At 36.7% G+C, this 16,612-nt stretch overlaps 1 protein-coding gene across 1 annotated transcript in view; it reads left to right on the top strand.

The window, feature by feature from the left end:
- Positions 1-16,344, top strand: part of LOC137256627 (sugar transporter SWEET1-like) — a 29,694-nt gene extending 13,350 nt beyond the window's left edge. The window contains exons 4-7 of the mRNA XM_067794523.1: positions 87-210; positions 1,225-1,386; positions 2,652-2,771; positions 4,047-16,344. Of these exons, the coding sequence (XP_067650624.1) occupies positions 87-210; positions 1,225-1,386; positions 2,652-2,771; positions 4,047-4,151 (511 nt within the window). The 3' untranslated portion in view covers positions 4,152-16,344. The remainder of the gene's footprint in view (positions 1-86; positions 211-1,224; positions 1,387-2,651; positions 2,772-4,046) is intronic.
- The last annotated feature ends 268 nt before the right edge of the window (positions 16,345-16,612 follow it).

Consider the following 16,612-nt stretch of genomic DNA (forward strand, 5'->3'; position numbering starts at 1 on the left):
CTGTTTTGATGGGTATTGTGTTCTTAAACCTATCCACTTTCAGACAGCCTTATTGGGCAATGTTGATATCTTCTGTGATGTTTCAGTGCGTGTATCTGGCTCAAGTACAGCATCATGCGCAGCATCTACTCCATGATAATGTCTAACACACTTGGGGCTATACTGCAGTTCCTCTACATTTGCATCTTCTATATCTACACCGTCAAGAGGGTAGGTGACGTCGACAGTAGACGCCATATATTCCAACAGACTCTATAGATTAAATACATTTTTGCCAACAAGAGATGACAAGGAGAAATGTAATGCCGATAATTTTGAAATCTGTTGTTGGAGGAATATGAAATTAAAGCTTTACTCTGGATTACTATTATTTTTCTTTCTCAGAATCCGTGATTTTATGTATTTCGTTGACAACTAAATTTATGATCAAACTACCCATTTTGAAACTACTATTTGCAGCACTTAGACAACACCTAGTTATCATCTTGTAATTAGGCACTAGTTAGAAGGGCACTTTTGGGAAAATTTGGGAGCTCCATTGAAGCTGCCACACCATAACTGGATTATTGTTGAAAGTGGTGTTGCCCTCAGTTCATGCTCTGTCACTTTTACTGAGAGACCCACATGATCCCAGAATCTGTGGCCTCTCATCATTAATTTCTCCATGGTATACGTTCTGATAAATCTCCACTTGAATATATATGCATCTATAAGTCGGCCCAGTAATTTTATTACCTCCCTTTACTGTCTGCACATTGTCACAGTGGCCAGTCAGCTAAGCTGCCATTGGAGCTGAGCTTGCCAGTGTTGAAAAAGATCACAGCTGCAAATTTCTTTGTACAATGCGACTCTTATTTTCTGATTTTGCGGCAGTCATACAGACAAACTGACAGGTCCAAAACTTGAAAAAAAAGTGTATGCAAGAACTCGTACATCTTTCAGAGTATCTCTGCATCATTTGTGTTGCCAAGTTTAAGCGATTTAAAAAGTGAAAGTTAGTTGTGATTGGTACGCACAACGTCCCAGCATACACACCTGATTGGATGAAAAGCCAGCCAAGGGAGGTAATGAATTCATCGGGCTGAGCCGTAGATGCTTCCAGGGTATAGTGGAGATATATCGGAACTTATACCATGGAGATATCAAGGATGGTTGCCTCTATAATTGCTGAATAAAAGAAATGACCTATCCTAGCATTAGCCATGTATATGTTTATTACCTCAGAACCAAATGCACAGACTCATCAGCTTTAGTGTCCTCCTGCTTTTTGGACCACTCATCTACATCCGATACTACCAACCCGATGATGTCATCGCCGCAGGGCAACTTGGACTTTATGGATGCTTTTTAACAGTTGTATGTTATGCTTCACCCCTGGCAACAGTGGTGAGTATATCTACATAACAGAGGCAGCTACAATTTTCTTTGTCTGGAATTTATTATCTGTACAGAGACTCATATTTGCTGTCTGAAGCAGATGTCACTTACAGTTCAAAAACTGAAATGACATTTTTCCAATTATTGTTGTTGTAGGTATGTTTTGGTTTTGTACTGGTGAAGTGGGGAAGCTTTAATGCTTATTCTGTGCTAAAATAGCAATGCCAGATTACAGCTAGAGTCTGAGAATTTTTATCCAAAATGACAAGTTTCAATCATAATCTTTTGATGGTCATGATTTCATTCATCTGCTGTACTGTATGTGTTTTCTGCCTTAAACTTCTCAAAGAGCATGAAATCAATGAAGTGGGAATTTTCACACGTTTGTGGATACCAGTGATACGTTGAGTACACAGCCAGTAGTTCTAGTTCCATCTGTGACTGAGTCTGCTTTTGTAGTGGACACTGCCAGGGATAAACCTAGCAATTGTTTTTGATGTGCCAATACCTAACTCGGTTACTTAAATATGTGTAAGCCCCAATGCTTAGTAGGCGAGTCCAAGTGTCTCACCGGGTTAATTTTAGGTGGGCCCTTTTTTTATTTGGGTGTTTGAAGTTTTCATCCTAATGTGTTTAAGTTGTATGTTATATAAACTGTTTTAATGAATTGGTGATTTTTTTTCTGAGATATGATCATTTATGATCATGAATGAAAACCAAAACCGAAAGTTACCAAATGAAAGTTTTTTGGAAACATGCTGTCATTGGCTGAACCGATCAAAACAACAAATGAGGCATCATTATTGCATGATTGAATAGTGTTTTGTGTGATTGCGACAAATGATAACAAAATCTATTGTTTAATATTTGCTAAGACTGCACTTGTATTTGTGTCCACAGGATGTGACCCAAATTTCTATCAATTGCAATTCATATTTTGATGGGGAAATGCTGCAGAAACACATCCTTGGTTTATCCTTGCACAGCTGTACCTGTTATCCCAGAAATATGTGATAGGGTTTGTGTTTGCAGGTCAATAGGGCAGGGCAGACGTGCATAATGGTTGTGACGTGGGACTACAAAGCCTCATCACTGTTGAGTCCCAGTTTAGTTGAGTGAATCAGGTTTGTTTTGTCCAAAATCAAACCACCTTTGTGGAACTTTTGGATAGATGGATTAAGTACAGGCACAACGACCTTTGTTGTCTACATGAAAATTAAATGTGTGTTTCAAGCAGACTGAAAGATAGGACTGAGAAAATGTTTTCTTTGCAGGCACAAGTTGTAAGAAGCAAAAGTTGTGATTCTATATCTGCGCCGCTGTGTGTGCTGAACTTTGTTGCAGCAGTGGGCTGGTATTCGTACGGCCGGATCATCAGTGACCTCTATGTCTCAGTGAGTGTTCCAGTAGATCCTTAAACTTGCAGATACGGGTTAGAATTGATCTTCGCCAACCTATGCTTGTCATAAGCAGCAAGGGTTTGGTCAGGTTCACTGACAAAAAGATTGTATGCCTAGTGCTAGATTGTAACCAGACGACTATGAGATGTACCTTAGTGAGCCATTATGAGTGGCAAATAGCCTCCATGAAGATCTGGGTTAGAATTGATCTTCGCCAACCTATACTTGTCTTAAGCAGCAAGGGTTTGGTCAAGTTCACTGACAAAAAGATTGCATGCCTAGTGCTAAATGAATACACACAGTCAAAGTCAGGCATCCATGTAACCAGACGACTACGACACGTACCTTAGTGGGCCATTATGAGTGGCAAATAGCCTCCATGAAGATCTGGGTTAGAATTGATCTTCGCCAACCTATACTTATCGTAAGCAGCAAGGGTTTGGTCAGGTTCACTGACAAAAAGATTGCATGCCTAGTGCTAAATGAATACACACAGTCAAAGTCAGGCGTCCATGTAACCAGATGACTATGAGATGCACCTTAGTGGGCCATTATGAGTGGCAAATAGCCTCCATGAAGATCTGGGTTAGAATTGGCCTTCAGCAACCCATACTTGTTGTAAAAGGCTGATTTGATCAGGTGGCCAGGATTGCTGGCTTGGTAGACACTGTCACCGTATCCCAGTTGCATAAGTCAGTGCTCATGCTGTTGATCGCAGGATTGTCTGGCCAAGAGTCTGTTAATTACAGACCGTTGCCATATAGCTAGAATGTTGCTGAGTGCTGCGTTAAGCTAGCAAATTTAGTAGATACAGTAATGTTCACATTAAGCATGATCTTATATCACATTGTTTGAAAGTTAAACTACATCTTGTTTTCAGGGCAAGGCGTAAGTGACTAAAAATTTTTATCAAGCTCAAATTGTAAACTTATTTTTCAGTTTCACATTGACTGTATATTTGAAAGTGACTTCTATTACTTGTATTAGGAACTCTTGCCTTATCAACAAGCTACCTCAGTTCAGTTCAGTTTTAACAATACTTTTTGCATTATTACAAGAACTTACGGTTTGCACTTGAAAGATCCAATGAATCCGTTGGTAAATGACCAGATGCGCCGTTGAGATTGATGTCCTGTGATTCAGGGAAAAACAAAGCAGCTGTGAGCAACCGAGCTGGAACTCAGCGCTATATAAACAAATTTTGATTATTAAGCATGTGATAAAGTGGTTTAACTTGTTAAGTGAGTTTTTTGTGTATTTCTTTTTCAGTACCCAAACGTGATGGGGATTGTTCTTGGATGCTTGCAGTTCGCACTGTTCTGTGCCTACCCATCTAGATCCAGTAGTTCAAAGACCAGTTCTCTTGATGTGTGACAGCAGTCTGGTGATACTCTAGACAACTCACAGATAACATTGGTGCTGATGTACATCACAATCTTTGTGCTAAAGCAATTTAACTTAATATATACTTACAACACTCTTAGCGCTAAGGTCATTTTGAACAACAGCACCCTGTACTTCCCAGAGCCCCTTTCCACATGGCAATCTTAGCACTAAGACTATTGGTATGCTAATTTTAAAGTTCTAGCTGAACAGCCAGATAGTCAGCTATTCCTTGAGATTGCTAAGTTCTGGTGTGGACTAGCAGAAATCCAGTGATGGTAATCTATGATCATTAGCATTTCCAGGCAATAGTTCTGGCCTAGTTCTCTCAGCTTTAAATATGGTACAGTGAAATCTGTCTAAACTGCCACCCTGGGGACCGATATAAAATGCATGTTAGGGCAGGTTGCCTGACTAGTCAGTGACGACCTTGTCCAACTTGACTGAGATTTACTCTCAGTCTCTTAGTCTCTGTAATGCCTTTGATCTCCAGTAATTTTGCAACAAATTAAAACATTGTTGTTGACAGATATTCTTTATTAGGCACTATACATTGTTCAGATAACAAGTATTGAGTTAAGGGACTTGATTGGACTCCTCATACCAGTGCTAATTTATATAGTGTTAATTACAACTAAAATTGCTTGTTGGCACTGCATAAACAAGTGCCATATTAGACAGTGTTTTAATAATCATAATATCATCATAAATTGGCAAGAACAAATTTTATGTCGGTATTGACAGTGAGTCGGATATGACAGGTACATGCTTTGGCAAGTTTTACAGTACAAATTTCAGTCCCTAAAACTGACCAAAAATGTATACATAGTCAGAATTTCTGAAGCGTTCAAGCATGATACTGAGGACAGTGAATAAGGTTTTCAAAGTCCTGGGTTAATCTAGAGATAGATTAGTAAGGTTGCAGTACGAGGATTGTTTTGTGGAATGGGGTCCTGGAATACATTAGAAATGATATCAATGAAATGTTTCTGTTATAAGCACAAATATGTTGGACATATTGTCCTGACCAATTCATGGAGTGCTAGTAATGATTGTCATATTGTGGGGATCAGCTTTACAGGGTTCGATTTGAGAAATGTTAGCCTACTTGCACCAGGTGCACCTAATATAAAAACCTAGCTGCACCAGCTAAATCCCATTAGCCATATGTATGAAAGAGATATGTTTTGGAATTAACCAAAAAATATGCTATTGAATTATTTTGATGTTTTATTCAGAAGTTTACCCACTCAAAAGTTGACTTGCACCTGGTGCAAGTTTGTCTAATAACAAGGTTCCACCTTGTAATACTGGGTTTCACCAATGGAAGCAACAAAGCACTAAATCGAACCCTGGATTTAGGAAACTGCAGCAATTCCATTCCTTTGTATCCTTCTACTAGTGGTGCAATATCGTAAGTCCTGACATTGTGTACTTTTTTAATTTGTTCAGTATTGGCAGCATGTGGTCATCACCAAGATGTATACTCCATGAGACACCTCAAAATATTGCACAAGTATGTTTTACCAGCAGTGTTTGAAGCATGACATTTGCCAAATTGATTTGATGAATCTTTGTAAGAGTTTTGTTTTGAAAATACTATCTCTAACAGATGTAAGCTGTACACAGAACATTATGTATGAAATAGAATTTAGATAGATTCTTTTGAGTGTTGCAGGAATGTCCCGTTTAGTGAAGACTCTTTTGCATCGTTGACTTAGTCCTTTTGTCTTGTTAGTTTAATTGTTAATATGAAACATTTCCAGATCTTGTCAATACTCAGTATGGATCATGTTGAGAGATACTGAAGAACCAGTCGAGATTTGTGCCATATTTATTGATAATATTGTGTAATTTTATCAGTTGCTGATATTAGTGGTGTTTCACAAATACTCTGTATAGAGAGGCTATTTATCTGTTGTCTAGATCGAGATATGTAACATGTTATATTTTTGGGATTACACTTTCTTTGTAAAGTATAGATTCTAGTGCTTGGGGAGCTGAGTTTCATCTGAGATTCAAACCTGATTGCCAGCATGCAGAATTGGTCACCTTATCTTCTCAGCCACCAAAGTTTCCACAAGACAGAAATTCAGACAGCTGGTAGTCCAGATCAGAAACTTTGTGCAACCAGGGCTCCAGATAATTTTTCAACATCGGGAGTAAGAAGAAAAACTTAAGAGTACACTTAGAATACTGTATGGGATTTAATGGAATGTGACTGTGACAAGACGAAGTGACACTAGTAGCAGTTCATTCATCATTCATACAGCAGTTTCATAACTTGACCCTCCACAGAAAGAAGCTTGTAATTTGTTTCTGTGCCATCATGTTTATATACACATGCCCAATTTTGACCAATCACATTTAACCGAGATGATTCGCTGCTGGACGATTCCCCATAAATGGCAAGGAAAACCACAGTGTGTCGGTATCACATGAATTAAAATGTGGTACTTAGATATATTGGATATAAATACGTCTGCAGACTATTCTAAGACCATACCCGATTGCTACATTTTGTAAATTATTTCCTACCGTATCTTGCACGTTTTATCCTTTCATACGTCAATTTGGTCTTTGTATGGAGCCCTGTGTAAGCCTCTGAATGGTTTAAATGTTAATTTGGTGAAAGACAGACAGTATGGGTTTGAATCCTGGATGGGACAACCCAAGTAAGTGCTAGAAAGTGTAATCCCAAATATAGCATATATATTAACCATTCTCTAAACGGCTCTGTGTATTCATAAACAACAGGAAGCTTGTTGAATAGACACATGCTTTGTCTATATTATAAGTTGTTCACTGGTCATGAAGCCCCAGTGAACAACGTATTTATCTTACCAAACACCTGAATGTTAATTCTGAACTGTTTGAAGCATTGGTATCGGATCATACACTTCAGCCAACCTGTGTCAATCAAATGATTCAAATCTTGCAAGTGTTGTCGTAGTAAAATAACCCCAGTGTAATTCCCCTTCTTAATAATCACAGGAACTACATTTGAATGTTTTGTCAAAATTTATTTATTGAAATGTGAGGCAAATCTTTTTGTGGTTAATCCTAGATTTTACAGACGGCACAAGTAAAACAGATTTGGTGTTATCTCCCTCCCATCGATTTGCCTTTGCACAAGTAATTTCTGCGCGTCATGTGTGATCCAGTGTTATTCAAGATAAAGAAGCACTACCACGCAGTACTGAATGAGTTGCCATTAGCAGCGGGGTACATTGCAGTGTACCTCGCTTGTAAGTGAGATACATTGAAAATAATAGAAGAGTGCTCAGCCAATCAGAAAGCAACATTTATGTGCGAGGTAAGATAAATAAAGATCTTGTTGTCTTGCCTCATCACAGATTGCCGGAGCTGCTTTTGTATCTCTTCAGCAACTCATACTTAAAATATCTACGACTACGACTACGACTACGACTACGACTACGACTACGACTACTACTACTACTACTACTGGTAGTTCGGCATTTTGTTTCATATCATATATTTGCTCCTAATACTTACAAGCTTGATTTGGTTTCAGATGACCTCAGAAAATGTGCATTACGTCACAAAGTTTACCCTGATGATACCTCAAATCATTCACTATTGGGAGGCTCCAGTTTTAAGCTTTCAGTGGATATCTGCAATATTTCAGACTTCATGTCCCATATGCCTTTGTATATTGTTAGTCAAATTTAAGTTTTTTTAGTTTCTCGCACTTTATATATTTTCTATTTGGGGAGATGCTTCACAAAGGAAAGAAAGCTAAAAAACATATTGAGTGATTTAGATTAGCCTTAGTGAGGAGAATGTCTTAAGTTAATTTATATGAAAACTTTGACATAAAATGCAATATGAAAGTGACAGAAGTTCAAACTTAATTTAGATCAAAATGAATCAGCATAGATACTTTAGGCCAGACTTAGTTTATGTCTTGTTTTAGGGATCTGGCGGTCGTATTAATTAATTTTCCCAGCTGAAACAATAAAATTCTAATGACTGTATTGGCCAAAATGTAAACTTAAAAGAAATTTATTTTAGATTGTTTTTTCTTGCCCCAAAAATACTTTTCGGAATATTAGTTTGACTGGTGAGTTTTAAGAAAACAAAAACAAAAAACCTCCTTCCTGCTGTTAGGTTTTGAAGACAAAACTCTGTAGAACAAGAAATAAAATTGGTCTGGCCTTATTGGAACACATTATTAACAATTTTGGTATCTGTGAATTGTATTTGTGAAGATGAGGACTACAGCTGGTGGTTCTTACAACATTCTTAGTAAACTTAGTCTCAGTGTTATTTGTTACACTCCTAGAGTGAGTCTAACAAACCATACTAGGAGGTTGCGTCAGGTAACCTTTGAGCGACCAATGAAACTCCAATCAAAAGCGAGACATCTAAATGGATTTAACCAATCAGACAACGGATACTATTTAGGGTCCATCACTGACACTGATCCCACAACGAATGAAAATCGGCATAAAACACACAGATATTTGACCTGCAGTTTATACGTATTTGAGTTTCTTATGAGATGGTTACCATCAGCCTATATTTCCACAAGACGACATTCTTGAATATTGCAAAACACGCTATTTTCAGTGTTTTTGATGTGCTCCATGTGCACAGTGTTCACAATGGCGTTTCAAAGTAACAGGACATTGGGTCCCGTAAGTTTCAGATGTCTGTCTTACCCACTGAAAATTCACAGGACCCACAGAATAAAGTTTAACAAACATTTCAGATTTAACATTTCTTATAACTGGCACTGAAATTATTAACATTATATGATAACAAACATAGGATTTATAAACAGCAAACAAGTGTCACATGCCGCAGATAACAACAAACAAAGACATTGTGAAATATTCAGTCAGACACTGGGGCTGGCAGGTTGGTGATTTCTATCTGACCACTAGCGAATCTGCCAGATTTGTCAAAGGGTCACAGGCTATTCGTGAACACTGTGTGCATCACCTGGAAGAGAGTGTTGGGGAAAATATCATTCGGAAGTTTTGTGTACTAACCTTTTCAAGGGTAAAAGTTTTGAAAGGTATGTATGAATGTCAATTTTCGCAATTTGGTAAGCTGTGTGATTGGTCAATCTCAAAGGTTATGTAACATGACCTCCTACTAGGTTTTTTAGACTGTAAATGGTAAAGAATAACGATGACACTGTTAGATTGTTCTTTATGCGTCCCTATTTTCTGATCGATTGGAGCATGCTTGCATGCAACTAGTCCCATTGTGACTTTGTTGGTTGACCAAAGTTTGAAAATTGTTACCGGTATGTTTTTTAATAATGTTTCTTGATTTAAGATATTTTATGATTGAACTACATTAATGTGTGTTATTTGTTTCATGTACTTTTTTGTTAGATGAAATAGTAGTTTTAGATAAGAATATAGATGATATATATATATATTTATGTGGTGTTTGTGTTGGTTAGGGTGTATCACGAATAATACGTGACTGAATGTTGATTCCAGTCAACCATGATTGAATGTTGATTCCTGTCAACCATACGATTTCTTCCTGATTATCATGTTTACCAAGTGAGACATCCTTTTTAAGGTTGGTTGGGTGGCCCAGTGGTTAGTATGTTCACTCATGCTGAAGGTCTTAGTTTGAATCTGCACTGGTACAATGTAGGAAGCCAGTTTTTGACATCCTCTGCCATGACAATCTGCAATATTTCTACAAATGGGGTAATATCTGTTTACTACTTACTCATTCACACACATTTTCAGGTCATGTTTAGGGTATTGTGTGAAGCACAAAAGTGTTGTCTTGGGATGACCATGTGTGTCTTCCAGAGGGTTGGGTACCACGAAAATGTCAGTACCACGGTATACCAAGGTTTTTGTTTAAGTACTGCGGTATTCATCACAGTATATGTTGCTGCAGAAACAACTAACTTATGACCATCTATTTCTTCCATTAGATATCATTTTGAGCCCAAACTTCTGCCATATATTGGTTTTCGCGTTTTTTATTTGGTGCATGTTCGTAGTCAGTGTCCAATAGCAAATCGTAGCAATGCGCTTCATTAAACCATTCTCTTATTAAAAATCATTGTCTGGATAATTGGGCTTTTGACCATGAATGCGCATTTACCACATTGCCAGTTTCATTTCATTCGAGTATTTTCTTCATTCAATCTACATTTGAAAGAAACCAGGTTATGAAAACTAGTGAGATCACTAATTTTGCTAAAAAATAAATTTGCTTGTAAAAAGAAAATCTTTGATTGAAAAAAAAAAATTTCCTGAGACACAGTACGTACTGGCTCATGCAAACAACCACAGATTCCCGGTTAACAGTAAAATGGCCCATCTCTAGTCTTCCTAGTTCTCAGACCATATGTTACACAAGCAGCTTTCATTGCTTGCCAAAATTTCATTTAAGAGAGCCCACCATTTCTGTATCCTATCATTCATTGTAATATGCTCATTGTTCCATTAGATATCAACTGACAAGTTTCTAGACTGATCTGTAAACATTTTTAAAAAATATCCCTTCTGAAACTTATTGCATGTATTTACAAGTCAGAGTTTTCAGTGATATGTCACAGATATATTTTTAGTAAGGTTGTATTATTGCCAATTAATCTTAATAGAACTGGGTATCATTTCATTGGTGCTTGAATATTTGGTTGCTCCTGCTAGATCCCCGAGTATGGTATTTACTCCTTGTATGTTTTTCATAAGTGCTCTCATTATGACCACTAAGATAATGCATTGTCACATTCATTATGAAAACTTATGTATTTGTTCTAAGAGGTTGTTTTAGATGCAAACTGAATACTTAAAGATTTTTATTTATTACATCTAATGAGACTATACTGCTATGAAATATTTAATTATTTAAATCAAAATTATATTAGTGTAGTTAATGAGTGTTGGGATGCAATGATAAATGTCAGCCAAGTCAGCGAGTCTGACCACCCGATCACATTAGTCGCTTTTTATGACATGCATGGATTACTGAAGACCATCTCTAACCCAGATCTTCCTGGATTGTTGAAACAACAAGGTCAGCAAGTATCAATCCTTGACATGTCAATGAAGCATGAGCATCGTCATCAGCGTGACAATATAATTGTTCACTTGTCTCAGATTGTAGAAATCTACTTAAGTCCTCTAGAGTGAGAACATATTAACCCAGAAATGCCTTCTAATAGTCTGTCTCATAAACATAAACCATATTATTTCGTCTTCTGCCCACCCCTTACTGTACACCAATTCTATGTCCATAGATGAAGCAAATCTAGATTGCTAGTGAATAATCTCACATCCCACTGGATTCCTTTTTGCCTTAAATGTTTTTGCTTGTCTACATCACATTTATATGTTTTCGGAGACTAGGTGTTTGTCCACTGAATCATGAAACATTTCCTGCAATACAATTCCTGCAAATTTAGTACCTGTAATATCCTGAACAGCAAAAGAAATTCAATTTTTGAAAAAAATAAAATCTCATTAAAGTAGGTGTTCATGTTTGTTTCTTTTGTTGTTCAGTGTATGTAGTATTTACTATGTTCAGGATTAATGAATCAAGGAAAACAGTAATAAAAGTGATGTTGATTTTTAGAACTGTGTTATGCTGTTGTGTAGTACGAATAATATGTCAGTTCTTTCGGATGTATTTAGGTGATTACTGATGCTATTTAAATTTGTGGAATTTCAGATCATGAAATTATCGCATCATTGCGTTTTTACAAAAACAAGAGACAATCTTTGCATTAATCAGAGCACCATCATTTCATACATACAAAGGGGCAAGACGAGTTAGGTCTAGTTTCTGTGAATATGTACATCTCTCTCATTCATGCTGCTGGACTTTGTTGTTTTCAAGTTTTTGTTTGTCTTGGTGTGCTTCCAGCAATGTTGGGTGAATGGTATTTACCTAACAACTGATCTTTATCCATGGACAAATTGTGAAGCTTAGAAATATGATTAATACTCACCGGTAAACGGTCATGTCTGTCATGTCCTCAATAACCTGCTGGTCAGGTCCTAGGTTGTTACCAAACCTTGTATTTCTTCCCATTGGTGTAGTTCCTTTCAAACATACTATTCAAAAAAAAGATTCTTTTATATTACTGAGGATGCCAACCCCTATGACCTTATTATAGTCACTATGAAGTTTAGCCATGCCAAACTACGCCAATATGATTGCACTAGAATTTCTAAAATTCACCCAAATTTGGACTTGACTTACCTTCCATTCATCAAATTTAATGACATATTTGAAATTTAAAAGCATAATTTTAGTGAAAGTGCCTATGAGATATCTATAGCTGATTTTGTGACTTGACCACTTATTGTGTAGTGCCGGAAAATGATGATCCTATATGAATGATGCAACCATGTGATTGTTCCTTAGTGTCATATTATCTTTCTCAACATCCATAAGTTTTTAGTTTACTGCTAAGTTTATGATTAAACAACTAATTAGGCATCTGTGTATTACCCGGGTACTATAGTTTTTCTGATGTGCCATGTGCTATAGTTATATCCTTAACATTTGTGAGTAGTGTGCAGACTGTTTTAAAGAAATTGTCTATTTTATGTGTAGAGGGAAAATTCAAGACCACCATGTTTTTGGAGCTGTAGATATGTTGTGGTTGCTTGTGTGCAAATATGTCATTAAGACTCATGTATATATTCGGGTGAAAGGTTGCACAGGCAACATGTAAGATAGAATGTCTGAAATTTCCTTGAAGATAATGGGTAGGGTATATTTTTCTAATTTTGAAAACAACTTCATGCTGAATTCTTAATGGTACTAAATAGAAATGCATAAAGTTAGACCAATCGTATTTCTTGTTTTACAGATTTTTGTTACCAGGAAACCTTAAAGCATGGGGTAAGAAGGAAAACCACCTGTCAATATAAATGCTAAAACTATTTTACCTTTGGCAATTCATGAAGTGTATATGGGCAAAAAAAGAAATTTAATCAGTTTTTCGTGTAAGTTTACATTTTTGGCCAATAAAAAACAATAAAAATTTAATTTCTTGAGTGGGGTAACTTGACATATATTTTTTTCTTATTCTGGAAAAAATACAACATTCAGATCCGTAAAACAAGAAATAAAATTGGTCTGGCCTAAAGAAATATTTTCTGGATAACAACACGGTGTGTTTGACATTTTATTTAAAATTCATCACACACAGCTTTACTGGTTACCATAAAAGTGATGTTTTTATTTGCAAATTGTGGAAATATGTCAGATTTAAGATGGATAAAACCATATATATCATAGGATCTGTTTTTATGTTTTAAGGATGTTTGGATGGGGAAACCTAGTGATTGTAGTAGGTGCTCTCCTTCGAGGGTCCAGTGTCAGCTGAGTTACTGTTTTAACCGGTATGGGAAGATGACAAAAAACTGCTCTGGACTTTGCATTGTGTGATTTTGTTTGAGTGTATAAATTTTGTTGTGCGTCCCCATCGTCGACTATAAACACATGGAAAACGACACCAAAATCTTGACGAGTTTATTGAAACAAAAGAGAAATGTATCAAAATAACCTTCGTACTCAGTCACACCTAACCTACTTCTGTGTTCATCCTCCCGACCAAACCCCTTGTAATTCCTAATCCTAATCTGCCCCTTTTAATCCCTAACACCTGTCCTATTTAGTCCTACATTAATTGTCTCCGTTCCCAACCTAACAAGAAATCGTCATAAATGCTGTACATATTCCCCCAACCTACTCTCTACAAGTAACCTTAACCTACAGGGAGGGAGTCTTGATAACAAGACCTCAGGACCCAAGAATGGTACCTGTTTGGATAACTGCAACAAGACAACTGACACTGAAAGTCAGGTCACTTATATAGTCGTGCGGGAATCGACCTCTATCCGTGGAACGATGGAAAACATCATGAAAAGCATTCAACACACTTCCTAGGGCCTCCTTTCACAAAGTGATCGTAGTGCTATGACAGTCATAAGTCTATGTTTAAGTGTGGGAGTTGGGATCACCTTTGTACTTAAGTCACTATGTGAAGTGGGGCCTAGGGCCTAGGGCCTGCTTTCAGAAAGTGCTAAGGTGATTGTAAGTCACTAAGGAAACCTTAGTGCAATGTTAAAGAATGGGAGTTAAGATTAACCTTTGTAAAGGTTACTTACTAACAAAGATCCCTCTGTCTTGTTGAAATAATGAGTATTTTAACATTTCTCAGGGAGTGTTTGATTACTGAATAACTTTGTTTTTTCCAAGTTACCTAAGTTCAAGGATGTCCTATTTAGGATGTCATATGTGCAGTCACATTACAATTAGGATACTTTAGTACAAGACAGCCTTAAGACTGATGAAAGTCTCTATTAAGGTTTTAGAATGAGGATCATCTTTGTGATAAGATTAATTTGTACAATGGCACCTAGGTCTATACTGGTCAAAAACAATTAGGGATATACATAGATTTTGAAATGATTAACAATGATATATTTATGTATTTAGTGACACACACTGATAAAATATCAATCATAGTAATACCAGTATCCCTAACTAACATGATAACAGCATAGAACATTGGACTCCTCTAAATTGAGGATGCATGAGTTGTTTAGCCAATCAGAAGACAGCTTCTTAAATTGTATGGCCTCATTTTACCTCCTTGATTTGGATTGGGTTAAGCAAGATTGATATTAGGTGGTAATTTCATGACTTCCTATCATCATCAGTGGCTGGATAGCCTAGTGGCTAAGGTGTTCACTCATCATGCAGAAAACAAGGGTTCAAATCCCAACATTTAAGCATTTCTGATGTCCCTGAACTTACCCAAATCATTGTCAATGTTTCATAACTTCTGCTGCTGAGCATGTGCCAGATGCCTTATGTTGAGGGCAGCTCATGCTTAGTTGACTAAACATCCAACATATTAGGAATTATTTGTAAAATGGTAGTTTGTCAAAATTGTTAAATAATTCTGCCATTGATCTGCTTAGACCTGCTTTTTTTAACTGATGAGATATAGAGCTGTAGGATATTGATTTTATTCCCCATAGTGAGAAATAATAGAGTATGAACTAGTATTAATATCATCTTGACAACAATAGTGTAGCATGTACTTAGTCTAGACAATATTGTTTTTTGTCTTTTGAATTGTGTATATAAGAACATAATTTCATAAAACCCATGGTTTTCTGAGGTCATAGTCATGAATACTGTAGTTTTTTTTATATGGGGAGATCAAGAGGATTACCCGATAGTGGGTAATATGGAAGTAGTTACACTTGCATGTTTGTCATACGGATTTTGTAAATGACATGTACGAAATCATGTATTAGCCTTGCCCTTGACAAGGAATAATAACGATAGTCTCTATATATTTCTGTATGTTGAGCATCTCTTTGCAGAAGCTGATATGAAGCATGAGGACTGTTTATGGATATACATCTTCACTTGCTTGACGACATTGTAATATATGTTGAAACGTCGCCTACACAGAATAACGAAGTTGAATATCCCTGAAAATAGTCCTCGTTCTTGTTGAGCATCTGTCAACACTTATATCACCATTCTGCCTACGTATCTCCTTGTGCCAGGTCATGTGACTGATATTGCCTTTTGTGTATGTAATATACTATTGAAATAAATTACCATATCGTATGTTGTGTTGGTATGGTATGGTATCTTGGTACTTGGAGAGTATGTGTGTCTGTGTACCAGTGTGTGAAATAGTGACTTCCTGCTAGCCAGAGCCTAGTAAAAATCCAGTCAGGACAGTAAATCTCCAATTTCCATAGGGCCATTTCTTTAATATATCACTTTCTCTGACTTGTTAAGTTATACTGCCATATACCTGGAATGTTGCTGGGTGTGGTGTAAACCTAAACTCATTTATTAAGTTATAAATCATGCAAGATTATAGCCTGTAGATGATAGTGTTTTAATATTTGTAACCTTTTGCTTAGTGTCTACATTCAAATTTTTGACTAATTATTTTGTGGGCTAGTAACTTTCAGACATAGTCTGCCTGACTGGCAAGCAAAATTTGAAATCTATTCCACACACTGGGCAGTATCAATATTGCTGAAAGGTATCTTAAATTATACCTCACTTTCCAAGTAACACATCCCATGTCTGACATTTGTGTGTTCAGTTATTGTATCAGTAACTGTCATGGCATCGCACAACAGCCGTTGATGTTAAAATCTAATAAAGTTTGATGAAACAATTCTGTACCGATGTGTTGGTGTTTGGGTGATAGTATATTTTTCAACCTAGATTTCTTTAAAAAATGTCTTTAAAAAGCCCAAGGGGATGGTTTTACATGGCTTTTAGCAATATTCCATGAATGTCACAGTGAGGGACATCAGAAATAGGCTTCACACATTGTATTTAGGTGGGGAAATGAACCCAAGTCTCCATTGTGATGAGTACTTTAACTGTCAGGCTACCCAACTTCCTCCATAAAAAGTCTGAAACACCAGGGAGGTGCTATG

This window comes from Haliotis asinina, chromosome 11, assembly GCF_037392515.1.
Source record: "Haliotis asinina isolate JCU_RB_2024 chromosome 11, JCU_Hal_asi_v2, whole genome shotgun sequence".
In the NCBI taxonomy this organism is placed as follows: Eukaryota; Metazoa; Mollusca; class Gastropoda; order Lepetellida; family Haliotidae; genus Haliotis; species Haliotis asinina.